Source organism: Phocoena sinus, chromosome X, assembly GCF_008692025.1.
Source record: "Phocoena sinus isolate mPhoSin1 chromosome X, mPhoSin1.pri, whole genome shotgun sequence".
NCBI classification, from domain to species: Eukaryota; Metazoa; Chordata; class Mammalia; order Artiodactyla; family Phocoenidae; genus Phocoena; species Phocoena sinus.
This window is the reverse complement of record NC_045784.1, coordinates 32128618-32146899: the sequence shown is the minus strand read 5'-3', so window position 1 is coordinate 32146899 and position 18282 is coordinate 32128618. Positions and strand designations below refer to the sequence as shown.

At 37.4% G+C, this 18282-nt stretch overlaps 1 protein-coding gene across 1 annotated transcript in view; it reads right to left on the bottom strand.

Annotated features, from left to right (window-relative positions):
- CFAP47 (cilia and flagella associated protein 47) overlaps positions 1–17904 on the bottom strand; it is a 533433-nt gene extending 515529 nt beyond the window's left edge. The window contains 8 exon segments of the mRNA XM_032618881.1: positions 1317–1477; positions 1830–2058; positions 4247–4385; positions 9887–10002; positions 13827–13951; positions 13953–13979; positions 17709–17810; positions 17812–17904. Of these exon segments, the coding sequence (XP_032474772.1) occupies positions 1317–1477; positions 1830–2058; positions 4247–4385; positions 9887–10002; positions 13827–13951; positions 13953–13979; positions 17709–17810; positions 17812–17904 (992 nt within the window).
- Positions 17905–18282: the final 378 nt, after the last annotated feature.

Sequence of the window (18282 nt, the reverse complement as noted above, 5' to 3'; positions counted from 1 at the left end):
CATCTTTAAGACTACAAATCATACTTATTCCTATGTGTTCATGCTAGACTCTCAAATAAAATGAACATGTTGCCACGAAAAGAATATTTAGAATTTCAAAGATTGTGTATTAAACAGACTCTTACAGATTCACCAAAGAAGTTTCCTGCATGAAGAGATGATTAATGAGGCAATTATAGGTTGTACAAATAGAACAATTACTTGATTTGCTACCCTCCTTAAATTAAACCACAACTCAGTCTTCATCGGACAGTTGGTATCACCAAGTGACCCTGTTGCCACAGAGAGAAGTACATTAAACATTGCCTTCTTACAAACAAGGGTAAGCATACTGACAATTGGATCAGTTATTGTCACACACTGCAACCTCTCAAGTGTAGCTGAAATTGCTACTATATATTTAAAACAGCATTGCCAAATATATTTTCAAACTAAATAATCAAACCAAGTACAGGGAAAAATATACATTGGCAAAAGTCCTAAACGTCTGTATGAGTTTCAGCAAGCAAGTGTGGTTGATCCCAGCAGCTGCTATAGGCTTAATATTCCTGATACTCAGTAAGCATTTGGCCCTGGCAGGAGCAACTGCATCCTCTTTGGAGGCATCTGGAACATACTGCATGCCCCTGGCCATCACCTGACTATTTCTGCAGGGACAACAAGGTCTTGGTTGAACAGATTGGTTTGCAGCCAAAATCCAAAGCAACCCAAAACTTCCATCACCTCATTTCCACAAGGTCTGGAGAGATTTTTAATTTAAAATGAAGTATTTAGAAACATTTTTAAATATTGGAAATAATATTAACCAGGTTAGAAATATTTAGAACCATAATAAGAAAAACCCAATTTGTGCCTTCTGCCAAGTTTTTTTTTTTATTATTAAATTTATTTTATTTATCTATTTTTGGCTGTGTTGGGTCTTCGTTGCTGTACACGGGCTTTCTCTGGTTGCGGCGAGCAGGTGCTACTCTTCATTGTGGTGTGTGGGCTTCACATTGCGGTGGCCTCTCCTGTTGCACAGTACGGGCTCTAGGCACGCGGGCTTCAGCAGTTGTGGCACACGGGCTCAGTAGTTGTGGCTCACGGGCTCTAGAGCGCAGGCTCAGCAGCTGTGGCGGCCTCGCTGCTCCGTGGCATGTGGGATCTTCCCGGACCAGGGCTCTAACCCGTGTCCCCTGTATTGGCGGGCAGATTCTCAACCACTGCACCACCAGGGAAGCCCACCAAGTTTTACTATTAAAATCAATCTGATGAATGTATGGTTAATATACTTTCCATTAATAAGTAACATCATATTGGAATTAATTTTTGCTTAATTTGGGCTGAAACAAAATGTAATTAAAATCTTTTGATAAGGCTGTAACCTCCCTTCATTAGGAACATAGGAGATAAATGTGGTAATATCTATGTTCTTTATTTTCCTTAAGTAGGTTAGATTATTTAAAGCAACATCTGTTCTTTGTTGACTATTTGTACCCTGTAATATAAAATCAGAAATAAAAGAATATTCAGGCAAAACACAAAATAAAATATTTTAAGATGAGGTCATAAAATAATTATTGAAATTCCAGAGTCTAGATATAGAGAATATGTATGTTTTAACAGTAACATACATAAATTTGATCAAGGCACCTCATAAAATTAAAAGAACTATTGAAAAATGGATAAGAACAGATATAGATTACTCTCAATGTCAGCTGAATTTACTGAACTTTTTTAGGTCACCCTTGGAGACACATGAAATGAAATCATATCTATCTTCATGTTAAAACATATTTAGAAAACTTAAACAGCTTGTTGGTTATTAGTAAGTTGCACTACTTACTTACCAATTCTTCTCCAACAGAATCATCTTGCATTATGGCTACCCAATTTATAGGTTCTGGGCTATTATTGTATAGAAGTGCATGTTCAATCTTTGACATTCCAAAGAAAACAGGACCAAAGCTTATGCTTTCCAACTTTTTATCATTACTCATGTTTAACAATTCAATAATCTGCTCAACAACATGAGCTTTGATATTCAAGAATATGTCTGGATGATCTCGCAAACTCACTCTACAAGATAATGAATTATACATACATATTTTAATTAGAATTCTACATATTTTTCTCCTAAATGTTTATATAAACAGAAATTTTATAAAATCACATAATAATTAAAATTCAAAGGACTAAGAGCAGTTCCTTTCACGTATGTGCCAGAGACTGTCATGTCCTTCTGTCTGTCTGAATCTGCAAAGTAGAATAGCATATCTGCAACCTAATTCATTGTCTCCAGGAAACAACAAAGATGGAAAACAACTGCATGAATTGACCCCAAAAATCACTTACTGATATTTCCATATCACCAATGATTTACATGGTCACCTCTAGTTCTAGAATTCTGAGATTCTTTTCTAACTCATCCCATCCCCCCAAGTCCAACAGCCAACTTCATCCCCATCCTAATAACCCAATTCCCTACAAAGTAAAGTATCTCAGCAAAACTCTACTTCTTTGCTGAAATGAATATCCTCCCTCATAAAACTTCACTTTCCAGACTAATTTGAATTCACTGTTGCAACTTCTCTCCATCCCGCATTTATCCCTCTCTGGCATAAATGCAATCCTTTTGTATCTCACCCTGTCAGATACCACAGATCACTGACCAATTCACAGCCATCACCAACGTCATTAACTTTGTATCTCTGTGTATCTCTGTCACATTGGGCACGGTTGATACCATCTCTTTCCACATCTCCCCTCCCTTAGCTTTCTTGACACCATACTTTCATGGCTTTCCTTCTAACTTATTTAGACTCTGCCTTCTCATTCTTCTAAGACTTGGATATTTTGTAAATTCCATGAATAATGCTGTTTCTCTCCTACTTTTTTTATACTCTACCCTCCTTCCCAAAGTTATTTTCAACATTTCATGCTTCATCTACAACTTATGAACTGACAACTCTCAAACCAATATACCTAGACCAAATTTTCTTCTGGGAGTCAAGATAAGTAAATATAATAGGCTCCACAGGATTCTGCAAAGCAAATCAATTCCAGCATTCCAAAACAGAACTCAAGATCTTCTCTCACAGACCTGAACCTCCTCTTACCTTCCCTTTCTATAACCAGTCACTAAATATAGTCAAATCTACCTCCATAACATATCTCCAATCTGCACACTTATCTCCCTCCATACTCCCAATTTGTACCTTAAATGAGGCCTTCATTATTTCTCTTCTGCTTTACTATTAGAATTTCTAGTCAGGCTATCCACTCCACATCTGTACTCCTCGATTTTGTACACTGCTATCAACATGACCTTTCTAAAATGCAAACTAATCAAGACACTCCCATCTTAAAACCTTCCTGAGATTCCACAGCCTTTACCATAGAACCCAAGCTCCTATCAGGGCTCACAACTGTTTCTCAAACATTTTTTTTTAATTGTGACCTTCAGTTAGAAATGCACTTTACAAAAAAAAAAGAAATGCACTTTACATTACAGTGCAGAACACACACACACACACACACACACACACACACGAAACAAATTTTACAAAACGCCACTTGCCCTTACCATGTGAGATGCATTCTGATGTTTTCTATTTCATTGTTTTAATACTGGTGGTGACCCATTATAGTGATTGCACATTCTGCTAATGAACTGAGACATGTAGCATTAAAAAATGCTGTCTTATGAGGTCCTTAACTGGACCCTGCACCATCCTGTTTTTCTGGTCTCATCTCTCAACACTCCTCACCTCTATCTCTTTGCCTCAGATCTCTTGATGTGTAACACTATTAACCTGTAGGAATTCAAGTCTTCTACTTGCACTGCCTGAAATCACTCATTTAACCCACTCTCATCACCAATACCCACCTCCCCTGCACACAGACACACATACATACACACACACACTCAGCCCAAATCACACCACTGCTCTTTGCCTGGCTAATTTCTACTCAACCACAGGTGTTTGGTTCAACTATCACCTCCTTAGTGGAGCTCTTTCTTGATCCACTCCCTCACTCAAACAAAATCCAAACTAGGAGCTCCTGTTAGGTGTACCCATATGCCATTCTCTGGTTCTTCCCATTTTTCAGTCCCTAGTGCTTGGCAAATAGTAGATACTCAATAAATGAATGCTGACTGAAAGAAGAAGCTAACATACATTCAAATACAACAGGCATATATGAAAAGTGAAATAGGAAAGTATTAAGCACTACACTAGAATTAAGAACCATAGTATATACTCACTTTGCCACTTCATTTACAATTATGGGCCAGTCTGCACAGAAATCCACTTTAATAACCATTGATGACTTAGGCTGCACAATACCACTGGTTGGAAAAGTGACAATGGGTAACTGGCCCTGGTATTCTGTTTTAAACATACCTAAGGAGAACAAGAGCAGATGGTTTACATTTGGATCCTTATAATGTTAACGTTCACACTCTTAGTAGAGGACAGAGACACATTACAGAGTTTATGGTCTATTGTGGACCAAGAATCACAGCTTTGATTGTAAGTCCTGTCTCTAGGGTCATCCAATAAATGTGAGCCTCGTGTTAGGACTCAACCCTCATCAATAGCTAAAATTTTCTGTCTGCTTACTGTGTTCAGACACTTATGCTAAGAGCTGTGCATATGTTATTCTATTTAGTCCTCATAATGAAATCTATGATACAGGCTCAATCATTACCTCTATTTTATAAATAAGGAAACAGACACTTAGAAAGGTTGAGTAACTTGTCCAAAAATACACAACTGTTATGATAGATTAGATCATCAACTCCAATTCTTTAACCTTCTCTGCATCCTCACTGTTACCCTCCTGTGGACTAAGTATGTTTTCCTACCCCTTGACGGGGCCTGATCACGTGATTTACTTTGGCAAATAGCATGGGACTAGAAGTGACAACATGTCAGCTTCATCCCCAGATGTTCTCTTGCTCTTCTACCATGGAAAGTGTTTCTTTTAAGAAACTGCCGTCCCGTTGGCCTGTGCCTCAGCATTGGCAAATGTGAAGCAGAGCCACCCAGCTGACTCAGAGACCTGCAGTGAGTAACAGATCAGCCCCAGCTGCCTCAGCTTGAAGCAGAGTCATGCAGCTTAGATTAGTCAAATTCCAGCTATTCTGCATAAAAATGAGAAACTAAAAAAATAATTATTTTTTTAAGATATAGAATTATGGAGTGGTTTGTTACATAGCAATAGTTGACTACTACAGCTAGTAACTAATAGAGCTGGGATTTTCACTTGGATGTTTCTGACCACAGGACTCACACTTCTAGCCACTACCACTACTCTATAAACGAATTAATGCAGTTCACATAGGGAAACGGTGAAAGAAATGGGTTTCTAGACTCAAATAGCATATGAGGAGGCTACAAAAATTTCTTGTTCTGAAAGCAGAAATGGTCCATAATTTATGGTAATGTTTGGTGCCTATCTTAGAGCATGCAGGTGAGATCAGATACTATCTCTTTTTCATCGTTGTGGTCCTGGCACCCCACATGGTGCCTAGCACCAAGCAGTGTTCAAAATATCCAATAAATGGGAGGTAACCAGTCATGAGTTTCTTTGATATCATTATACAATATTAAGACAAATGAGCCATGCTGCCAACATAAACAACTTTGAAAATTCCTAATTTACCAGTTTTAAATCACATTTGATGACATTTTCCAAAATTATTCAGTTAACTTAGGAGAATGTAATATTAGCATAATAAAAGTACTGAAAATATAAAAGATAATAAAACTTCAGGTTCAGAGATGACCAGATGAAAAAGGCAAACAGTAACAAAATTTGTTAATCCAATCATTTTTAGAGACTTGCTAATGACATAATATTTAAGGCTTATTTTTTTCTGTCATAATATAAAACAAAACTCTGTAAAATTATATCCATTATGAATAAATATTATTGACTCAATTCTCCAGGAAAAGAAAACTATATGAATTCAGTTAAGTCTGAGTCAGTGAAATAGTTTCTATACTGTAACCACTTTTCTGTAGTTTGACAGAAGAGTTTTCTGTAGTTTGACAAAAGAGTTTTAAGTGAATGGTTCAAAAGCTTATTCAGGAACAACCCCTAACAAAAGAACATTGTTCAATCTTTTAAATATATTAAAACAGTGAGCTCACAAACATTACTGTGTCTTATGTAACTTTAATATCATTAGTAATAATGAAATATTTGACTGGTTTTTTAATTGCTCACAACAGGAGCAAGAACATCATCCTAGGAGAAGGGTGTCATTGAAGAATTTTTTGTCATCAAATTTTCATTTCTTTTTAGATGTCAAACTGGCTGATGTGTGGAGAATGAACTAGAAGGAGATAAGAGGTGACTCCACACAAATAATTTAGGTTGATGTAATTATAAGGGAAGAGAAGATTATGGACTGTTGTAAAAAAGTGACAGTGGGACAGAGAAAAGTAGGATTACTCACACTATAAGGAAGTGAACAGACAGGATTTAATAGTTGACTGAGTAAGGGGGTAGAGGGTGAAAAGGAGGGAGGTGTCAAGGATTTGCCAAATTTCTGACTTGGCCATATACATGGTGGTGACATTCAATGAAAAACAGAAAAGGAGAAGTTTGGGGGAGACATTGAGGAGTTTAGTTTTAGACGTGTTAACTCTGAAAAACCTGAAGGAAATGCAAAGTCTTGTATAGACTTCAGTGAAGTAACAGGAATGGAAGTGATTGCCTAGGGAGAGCAGGGTGACTGAGGAAACATGAGGGTCTATGACAAATCCTAAGGAACACTCACTTCTAATGTACTGAAAAAAGGGACAGCAGTCCACAAAAGAGAATTAAGGAGGAGGGAGAAGAAGAATAATTCTAACATCAATAATGAATATTTACTGAACACTTAATATATGTCAGAGAGTGTGCTAAGCATTTTATTAATCATTACCACAATTATAGGAGGAAGGCGCTATGTTTATCTTTAATGTATAAGGGAGGCAATGAATGTTCGGGAAGTGTAAATTCCTTGTCTGGGGCCTCCCAGCCAGTTAATATTGTAACCAAGATTTGGGACCTGGAACACCTCGCTCCAGGTCAAATCAGTTAAATGAAGGCTTACTGAATGCCTGGTATATGCCTAACATTGTGTTATGCATGAAAAGTATGTTGAGATTTCATGACATCAGTTTCCATGAAAACAAAACAAAAAAATGCATTGACAATAAGTAGTGGGTGCTTCTCTGGGTAGTTAGAGAGGATTCTGAGGACCACTCCTGGGTCTGGTCCAATTTAGCAAATTTTCTGGTTTACAGATGATGCCAGGCTTTTCTAGACAGTGATGTAGAGAGATGATGCTGATGATCAGGGGAAGGAGGACAGCAGACATTAAGAGCAAGAGAAAGGTCATATATTTGGGGCAAAATAACCCCCCAAAACCTAAAGGAGTCCTAAGGTAGCTGTTCAAACCCAGAAATGGTGTGTAAAGATCACACTAGGGACTTTAAAGACTATTCTACATCATAACACAGTAGTAGAAAAAGTACCCAAAGATTCAAGAGGGGAAGAGGAAATGTGTGCGATTCAAGGCATGCTAAAATAATGTTTTTTCAATCTTCAATGATAAAAACCGAGAAACAATAAAGACATAAAAGAGAACGTGGAGTTCCCCAGCTCACAAAACACTAATATTAGAAACATCTTAAAGATTAAGCCATGTCTTTTCAGGATGAAAAGACAAGCACTACTTTGTAAATTTAGGAAACATTCTTATAAGGGGCAAGACAACAAAATGTATTCAACAACTTTCAGCTAAATCTAGGGATGGTTACTCCATAATAGACTATTAAAATAAAACATCATGAAGTTGTTACATAAACTCTGGCTTCTATAAAACTGAAGATAATAACCTCAGTGACACTACCAGAGAGAGAAAACAAAGCTATACAAATCATGAATCTGCTGAATGTGGCTTTTTAATGTCCTCTTAAGTACACATATACGTTTGTAAACACTTGATCTTTGACTCTAAAACTATAAAATATTTGTCACATAAAATCCTTTTTGAAAATTTTATTAAAATCATCTTTGGTTGCTGAATCTATTTTCTGCCTAAGTGTTTTTCTTCATGAAAATGCATTATAATTCTCATGAATATTTATATATTGTGCTTGTGGGTAATGAGGACTTTATGACACTTTACGGGCACTTGCTACTGTGAATATAAAACATACTATCAATTTTGGTAAGGGTGGAAAAAATAATATCATTCAACTCCAAAAATGAGGGACAAAGTCAGCACTAAGAAAATGTGTTTCATTGATAACAATTTGTTTCAGTTAGTAAGGTAAGAGTAATTAACATTTCATAATACTCAATTATAATTTACCAATATAGTATTAACTACAAATGCTATGCACACACAAAATATTAATACAATACTAAAAGTCAATGTGGATTACTTTTCCTAAAATGTAGGGACTCAGGTCCACACATATACTTTTATTAAGTAAAATAATATGAAATATTCAATTAAAATTATGTATTTTTTACTTACAGAGAGTTTTTATAAGTAATAAAACTGTAAAATTTGCTAAGATTTTAGAATAAAGAGAGGATATGATCAAAACTTTAAAGGTTTTGGAATGGACAACAGTTAAGAGAGATTTTGGAAAGTAAAAGAATACAAATAAAATTCTCTCCATTACATATCACTGCTCTATAACCAGACAATCTAAAGGACCATACAGCCCATAGTCAATCACCATAAGAGAGTTCATCCTTAACACTGGAGTCAGCCGACAAATGAGCCTAATATTCCACAGTCTGACAGGCATCAGAAATTCAGCTATTTAAAAACCAAAGCATGGAAAGTGAAATGAATAACATTCAGTGAGGAACAACTATCAGTTTTATTTGTTCATATCCCAGAAGAAATCAGTAAAGTGACAGATTGTCTTTGTCTTAATAATTCCCACTGCTCATTCAAGCAACCCCAAAGAACGTCCTCACTTACTGTAAAACGGGTTTGGATTTAAGACCTGTTTTATGTATCCAACAAGCAGTCTCAGAGAGAAATGCCCTCCCTGTCTGGAGCTAGTCCTCTTCTCAGCTTGGGGAAAATTTGAGTCTTATCATGCCAGATGCTGACCATCCAATCAAGTGAATGAAAGGATAAGTGATTTTATGCCTACAGTATATCATCAATGAAGAGTGTGCATACACACATGCATGTGCACACACACACATAGACACAGGCACACTTATGCCTTTATGGAAACTCTTAGGTCACAGTAAGAATGTCTAGAAATAATCCAGTATGGAGAAGAGAGAAGCACTTTTCCTTTCAACAAAATGTTAGTAAGAGCCTTCTAGGGATCATCATGTGAATTCAAAGTTGAATATGATCGAGAAAAAGAACAAATATTTACTGAGTGCTTGTGATAAGTCAAGTACCATATTACAACCTTAAGTACATATATAATTAACACAGTGTATTTTATTAGCCAGTTTATAAATGAGGAATCTGAAGTTCAATGTCCTTAAAGATACTTGCCCCAGATCACACAGCTAGTAAGGCACTGTGTCCTGATTCTATCTCTGGAAAGCTCTAAGGACTATGTCACTTCCACGACACCACCTTGCCTTCTATCCTCAGGGAGATCATCAGTCATCTGAGAGTCAGGTTGTATTAATAAGAATCATAAGGATGTAGATTCATCTTTCCTGATATTACCTATCAGTCTTTTACAGTCATCCTACTTAAGGACCTTCAGTTTTGAGCCTTTTCAAATAACATAATTCTTCTGGAGGGGTAGGGTGAATCAGAGAATCCATTAATTGCAGAAGGTATATATTTCAAACAGTACCAATTTTCTTCCAAAAGTGTAAGTTAATTTATATGACAGAAAGTATTTACCTGGTACTCTGCCATTGTTAATGATATTAACCTCTTTACAATATACTTTACTATTGGCAACCAATGTCCCAAAATTAACTTCTGACTCAATTTCCAGTTGACAGGATAGAATCAACCTAGAAGAGGAGAAAAGAGGACGATATGATGAATTTTTTTTTCTTTTTTTTTCTTTTTTTTTTTTTACGGTATGCGGGCCTCTCACTGTTGTGGCCTCTCCCGTTGCGGAGCACAGGCTCCGGACGCGCAGGCTCAGCGGCCATGGCTCACGGGCCCAGCCGCTCCGCGGCATGTGGGATCTTCCCAGACCGGGGCACGAACCCGTGTCCCCTGCATCGGCAGGCGGACTCTCAACCACAGCCCCACCAGGGAAGCCCATATGATTGAATTTTAACAACTATAACCTCATGGTTAAATCCACAGGGGGACATATATAGATATTTTTATCTTAACTCCTAAAAAGATATTTCAGTTTCCTTATAGGTCTGCTGGTGGCACATCTGTCAGTAAAACAAACTGTAAAATAAAGACACGAACAAAGATAATGAGACACATTTTAAATAAAGAAATCAGACTTTATGCATAAGTACATGGTATGCCTTCCCAAGTACTCACCTTGAGAGGTTACCCACACATCTCAATATTTTTGTAGCTCAAAATATATTTGGAACTCTGTTTTGGAATCTCCTACTAAGCCTATAATACATTCTTTTGCCCCCCCCGCGACCTCAAAAGGGTGCAAGTTATCTGAACAAAGTAAACTAGTTTGGATGGTCCAAATCTGATGAAATAAAAGGAGCTATGATACTATAAAATATCACTTGGGGACTAAAACAAGGCCTAAGAACACAAGGATACAATTGATTTTCCATGTGTGTCGCCAATTTAAAGGACTCACTGTAGCGTATCTGTAGCATATGTTTTCATAAGCATTTAAAAAATCCATTCTAATCCTAAATACACATCTCATAATGATATATATATACATATATATCTGGATAATAATTTATAGTTTATAAAGCACCATTAAGTATATTATCCTGTTTGATATTAACAAATTTCCTGAAAGGTAGGTAAATATTACGGCTCCTAGGTTACAGATGAAAAGCCAAAGACTTAAAAAGCTTAAATGATTTATCTAAGGAATTATCTGGATATAACGCTGGGGAACTTAAACTTGAATCCATTTTGTTAGACTTCAAGTGCATTACCTTAGAAACCTAACAACGATAACAACAGCATCAGTAATAAATATAGTAATAACTAATCTTTATTGAGTCCTAAGGTTATGTGCCAGACACATGAATTAAGTAATTTACTCCACTTAGGATACAACCTCCAAAGCATAAATGCATACATACATACAATCATATATACATACAAACACACTAAAATTCATAAATAAAAATACCTGAACAAAACATTTACAAATACTGCCTATACATTGGTGGTCTGGGCCTTCTTTCTGGGGTCTGTGTTTATATGTGTTTGTGTATTACTGGATAGGTACAGACATTCCAGAGATCAGCCAGGAATGTCCTACTTATGCTGCATAGTCTAAGAAATACCCATGTTCTTCTCATAGAGATTGTAATTTTGTGACAGGAAAAGATCAATGACCCTGTACATCTCCTTACAATATATTTATATGTGTATACATAATTGCATTAATAGTTTACAGGATCTAAAAGAGGAACCCGTCACACAAACAATATAAGATGTGAAGCTGAATGTTTTTTTACACTTTTTCTCTAGCTAGATGTGGAAAAGTATCTTAAGAAGAATTTCTTAAGAATCTTCACACATACACACACATATACATGTACATACATGCATACACATATATATGGCTTAACCTTAGCAGTAAGGGTATGGTAAAATGGCAATATATAACAGTTTCTCTGGCTTTCCTACTGGTTTCTCTTCTCCTCGTATAAAAAACATTTTCTGGCCCCATATGCACCACAACACGTCAGGACAGTTGACCTCTAAGGACAATAAAGTATCTAGCCACCTATCAGAAGTGCCTCTTGACTCCAAATGCCTTCTGCAAGATGAGTTACCAGTTGAACCCTGACTAAGGATCAGAGTTGAAGGAAATTCTGAGAGGGGAATGACCAACACACTCATGCCAAGTACCAGTGGTCTCCAAACTCGGGGATGCTCTGATAGCTAAATAAATACCTTCCAATGACGCAAAGGAGTAGCTTATTCCTTTCCTAACATGTGTCAGCTGTTTGATTCCTATGCAGAATGTGATGTTGTGAGAAAGCAGAACTTCTCAACAACACTGAGAACCCAAATAATTGCACATCTAAATTTAGTTTATGAAAATAAAAAAATGCAAGGGAAATTATAAAAAGACTTATATCTAATACCAATATTAATATTAAATATTAATGTTCTAATATTAATTCTGCTGGTGCCAGATAAACAGAGACAAAAGAATAACACCTAGGGAATCATATTTTGCTGGGGAAAAGAAGGATCATGCATGTATGTACGTGAAAAAAAAACACAAAAATTTTAACAGCAGCTCTAACGGATAATTTTATAATGAACAGAACTATACTTATTTCAATATAAAATGAAAAGCACAGTGTCCTGGTCAAATAAATTATTAGTATTAAAAAAAATATCTGTATTAAAGTTAATCTGCAAACCAGTTACTTAGTTCTGTATTATATTCATTATATCAGTCCATATTTTCAGCCAATCTCAAAAAAACACCATTTTGATTTTTTGAAGCCAAACATCTGCATTATTTAAAATTCTGTGAAGTAAATATGACAATAATTTAAAATTAAATTAAAATGTGAATATGGGTTCATAATAATTAATTTAGGAATGCATCCATCATAAAAACAGAAGTAGAAGGGTGGTTACCAGAGGCTGGAGGGTAGGAGAATTGGAGAGATACTGTTTAAGGGTACAAACTGGGAACTAGTAGATAAATAAGTCCCAGAGACCTAACATACAGCATAGTGATCATAGGCAACAAAAATGTATTATAAACTTCAAAGTTGCTAACAGACTAGATCTTAATTGTTCCCACCACAGGAAAAGAAATGATGACTATGTAATGTGATACTGGTGTTAGCCAACCCTATGGTAGTAATATAATTGCAATATATAAATGTATCACATCAACATGTACACCTTCAACTTACACAATGTTATATGTCAACTGTATTTCAATTAAAAAAAAATAACATAGGATGAGAGGAACAATCATTGAAGAGGTGTAGTAGCAAGGAAATCAAGAGAATAAAGTGACCCACAAAGGCAGTAATGGTTAAGTGTGTCTAATGCTTCTGAGAATGGAGTAAGATAAAGGCAAAGGAGGTACCAACAGACTGGCAATATGCAAGAGTTACTTCACTGGAAAGCTGGGGAAAACAGCCCCTCTGGAGTTTGCTGGAGTGAGAATGGAAAGTAAGATTGTAGAGACAGCAAAAATAGCATTCTTTTTTTTTTTTTTTTTTTTTTTTTGTGTTACGCGGGCCTCTCACTGTTGCGGAGCACAGGCTCCGGACGCGCAGGCTCAGCCGCTCCACGGCATGTGGGATCCTCCCAGACCGGGGCACGAACCCGTGTCCCCTGCATCGGCAGGCAGACTCTCAACCACTGCGCCACCAGGGAAGCCCAAAAATAGCATTCTTTAATAAATCTTGCTATCAAAAGGTACAGAAAATATGGTGGAAATAAAATAGGGTGCGAGTTTGTTGGACATTTTTTAATGATTTTAATAAAAAATAATGGAAAACTAGTCTTCCATTTGTTTTGAACACTACAATTTGCTAAAAATTTGTTCTTTAAGTTCAGTTGTAAGGAAACTGTAGATACAAAAAGCCCTATTAGTCATAGAAATACAAAATATTACCATGACCCTTAATATTTGAAGAGTGCTCAAATATTAGCATGAAATATGAAGAATACATACCCAATCAGAGGGATCTCTATTGTTTTATTTCCTATTGAAATAAGAAGTTGGTCAAAAGTGTCTTCATTCTTATCAGGATGATATTCCACCATAGCTGTCGTCTGAAGGCCAGAAGCAAGTGCTTTAATCCAGATTGGTCAAAATCAGTTTGAACTTCAGTGGTAGGAAAAAAAATCAAATTATACATCTTAAGTCCTAATAAGAAAATAGTATGAGCAACTGTAGTTAGGAGTATACATTATTTCAAGAGATATATCAAGACATAGGCAATATCTCTGCCCTAAAGGCAAAGACTTAATGACCATATCTATACCTATCAGATTCTAGATGCTTCAGATATGCTTTTAATGGTACACAAACTGAAACTGAAAATGCAGTCAGTCAAGAAATATGTAAATGCTTGTGGGCTCCTTTAGAAGTATGAGGTACTAGAATACAGAAAAAAAGGGAAGAGCAATCTAATGAAAATGTTACTCAGTCTAAATACATACACAATATAAACATGCACACATACATACAATCATAAATACATACATCATTTTATATACTTTCTGCATAAGGACTTGGACTTCATAACTTGGAGGAAATATAAAAAGGAATAGACCAATGAGGAAAAAGAACTTTTGGTCTTGAAAAACATTTGCTAGACTCCAGGAAAAATCTGAAGGGGGAAAGAGAAGAACTGCTTTGTGTTGAGTACGTCTGGTAGGTAAAGCATTCGATGTCTATTAGCTCACTTAATACACTTCTACAGCCCTGTCAGGCTGATATTAAGGCTCCCAGTGTAGAGATGAGAAACTGGGACCTGTAGGTGCAATTAATACCTAAGGTCACTGTGTCAGTGAGGACTCAAAACACACATCTGTCTGACTCTAAAACTTAAGCTCTTTCCCCACAACTAGAAAGAATCTCCTGAGTATATAATCTCTTTAAAGAAGCAGACTATATACCCCTTGAAAATTAAATAATGTAAGCCAGGGACTAATCAAGTGTCATATGAGTGATGCAGACATAAGTATCATGAAAATCCATGAGAGAACATGATTACTGTGGGCTAAGAAGGAGTACACTCAACCCAGGCTTAGAGGATGGATGTAAAAGGTAGAGAAGAAGCAAGAAATGTGCTCCCTATGGAGGCGGGAATATTTCAGGCACACGCAGAGAAAAGAATAAGCAAAATAATCTCTCAGCAGGCAGCTAATAAGCTAGCCTTGCTGGGCAAAGAGCTTCAGTGAGTAACAATGGAGGTCAAGTTGAAATTAATTATTCAGGGCTTTTAATGTCAGACTGAGTCTAAGCAGGGCTTTCCAGCAATGAGAGCTACAGAGAACTGGAGTGATGTGCTGATACCACTGGTCTGAAAGCATCATACTTCCAGCAAACAATGATTCTGACACCTCATAACTACCACAGCCCAACTCTCAACCCCATCCATCACCAAACAGTAAGAAAACAAGGATAGATTATTCCCCACATAGGTCTTTGGGTGCTGGAAGTCCACATAACAGGTTTGACCGTCTTCCTTTAAATAAGAAGGGCAACTAGTACTTCAGCAGCATGTGCCCAAAGCACAAGTTTCTCAGCACTCTGAGTGGTCTGCAAAGGTGTGTAAGGCACCACCCCTTCTCTTAGGAGCTTATGAACTGACCGTTGAGGTGAAAGTAACAGTTACCAGGAGCCATCTGGATTCAAGTCCAAGCTACAATGAATGTCTGTAAATGCAATTAGTATCCAGTAGGGGAGAAATAATTTGGAGATAATATAAGAGAAGACTTGTTTCAGAAAATGAGAACTCACTTTGACCCTAAAAGGTGGGTGGGATTTGGAAGGCGGCGATTCTTGCAGGAGGAAGGAATGAAAACATGGGTCAAAAGAAAAGGAAGTCTGAGTCATGGGGGTAAGAGGACAATTACAAGTAAGACTGGCCTGACAGAACCAAAGACCACACAAGTCAGCAAAACACTGAAGAAAAGACTGTGTCTTAATTTTCTAACAGCAACCCACAGTAGGTGGCATTAGCACTGCATATGGCACATAGTGGGTACTCAATACATAGGCAAGGCAGGATCTTGGAAAACGGGGTGGAAAACAAGCACTGCTGTGTGTTAAGAGAATCATTTCCTAAATAATTACAATAGTGATGATGACAATGCCCTTTACGTAGCACCCTGTTTTTATTTTTTCTTTCTTCCTCCAAGAGAGTTAATATACTTTTTGCTAATCTATCCCTTCCCTAATTCCCTTTATGCCTGTGAAGGACCAGGAGTGCATATCATGATCTTGCAACAGATATTGAACTCATGGCCTTGGCCTCTAACTAGTAAACCTGTCTGGCCATTCTCTTGCCAATGTCAAGACCTCTAAATAAAAACCACAGTAAAACTAATTATATTATTTTTCTTCTGACTTCATAAAACCACCCATACAAGTGCCTCCTGGACATCCATAAACTAGTGTTTGCCCACATCTGGGATTGCTTCCAGCCTGAGTTTTAAAAGAAAATATTTTCAGATATACATTCAATTGTTCAATAAATATGTAGTGAGTTAATGAAATAATAAACTTTTCCCCCGAATTTTACAGTGTTTGGAGTAATCAGGTACTTCTTGATTTAAAGAGTAGTTAATAGTCCCTGGTGATGTACACTTTTATTACAAAATAAACACATCACTATGTTAAAACATGTACACACAAAAATCAATAAAGAATGATTCCATTTATATGAAACTCAAGAACTGACAAAATTAATCTGGTTCATTACAAATTAGTGTAGTGGTCACCTCCATGGGGTAATTACTCCACGTATTATAGGGAACCTTCTGGAGTGCTGGAAATAGTCTATGATTTGATCCAAGTGGTGGCTACGTGGAGATATATGTATATAAAAATTCATCAAGGTTTGCTTTCAAGATTTGTGCACTTTAGTGTAGGTAAACAGTACATCAATTTTCTAAGTGTAAAAAGTAGAACATAAAAGTCCTTTTTCTCATTGCCCTCCTAATCACTACCATACATTTATCTATATGTATACAAACAAATATGTGTGATTTTAATTAAATCACAGATACCTTTCCATTTCTGCATATAGAAGTCCAGCTGCATTCAGTATCATTATCATTAGAACTATCCCACAAAAAAATGCAGTTATTCATCACGTACATATCAAAAAATCGTTTCACCTGTCCTATATCAACTTTCCCTAAGAACAGATGATCACAGTAAACTAATATCCATCCATTTACACAGATAATCTAAAATAACAGTGAGACAGAGATGAAGTTCTGTCAACTTTTAAATCAGAAGATAGGGATAGCCTCTCAGAACATTAATTTTGCTGATTATTATTACTAATTCCCTCATTAGTTTCTAAGTCTTATGAGGGCAGGACTCTCTCCATTTTACATCCCTAACACTTACTCCCTATTTTGTAGCAGGTTCTCAACAAATGTTTGTTAGAATACGAAATAATAAACCTTTCCACTATCCTACAGTATCTGGAGTAACAGGCACTTTATGATCCAAAGGGTAGTTAATAGAGAATCTGTTGCCATAATTCTACAGTATCATGAAGCATAGATTCTGGGCTGTTAAGAGGAGATAGACGTGAAATCCTCTTCCCTTCTTTCCAAACTCCCAATGAAGAAATTGGGAGGTTCCAGATCGACTTTTCTCCACCCTGTCTCCCAGCCCCAAACAGAAAGGAAAAAACATCAAAACAAAACAAAAAGCCAGCACACTAAATCGCTGCTCCCCAGGAAGCTCAATCCTGCCCGCAGGAGCCGGGCGCCTACTCCCTAGGACAAAGCAGGTGCCCAGGTGGGTAGGCATTCTCGGATGGCGGCCCTCCTGAGGTCCTGCTCTCAACACCCCTGGGTGTGTTACCTGTGGCTTGACAGGCTCCTGAAACCGGATCTTCTGGCTGTATCGGCCGAGATTGTGCACGGTAATTGGGAGGAGGTAGACCCTCCCTGCCATCGCGTCCAGGGAACTTCACTTCCGACGGGGTCACCCGCAGCTACATATCCTTCTTTGGGGTCTCCAAGTCCCAGGCCATGAGTGAGCTCCTCTCGGACTCCATAGCCGTGCTCTAGGTATCCCGCAAACCTTTGCAGATTTGACCGAGGATTAGCGTGGACCCCGTCGCTCGGCAACCGCCAGACGTTGATCGCTAGCCTCCAGCCCAGCCGGCTTTGGCACCGCCCAAGCTGGCGAGTTGGCAACCTCAACCGAAGCTGCAGGCGTCTGGCGAAAGAACCCCAGGATCGCAGGTGTCATCAGAGGAACCAGAAAACTTGCTTTGGTCGCCGAAATCCCAGAGGGATCTCACTTTGCCATTGGCTGGCAGGATTTTAAGATGTCACTGGCGGGTTGGGCACTTTCCTAGACCTCTCTTAAGATTAACCTTAAAGAGCCGTGGAAGTAATGTGCCCATGGGGTCTATCAAAGCAGCAAGATA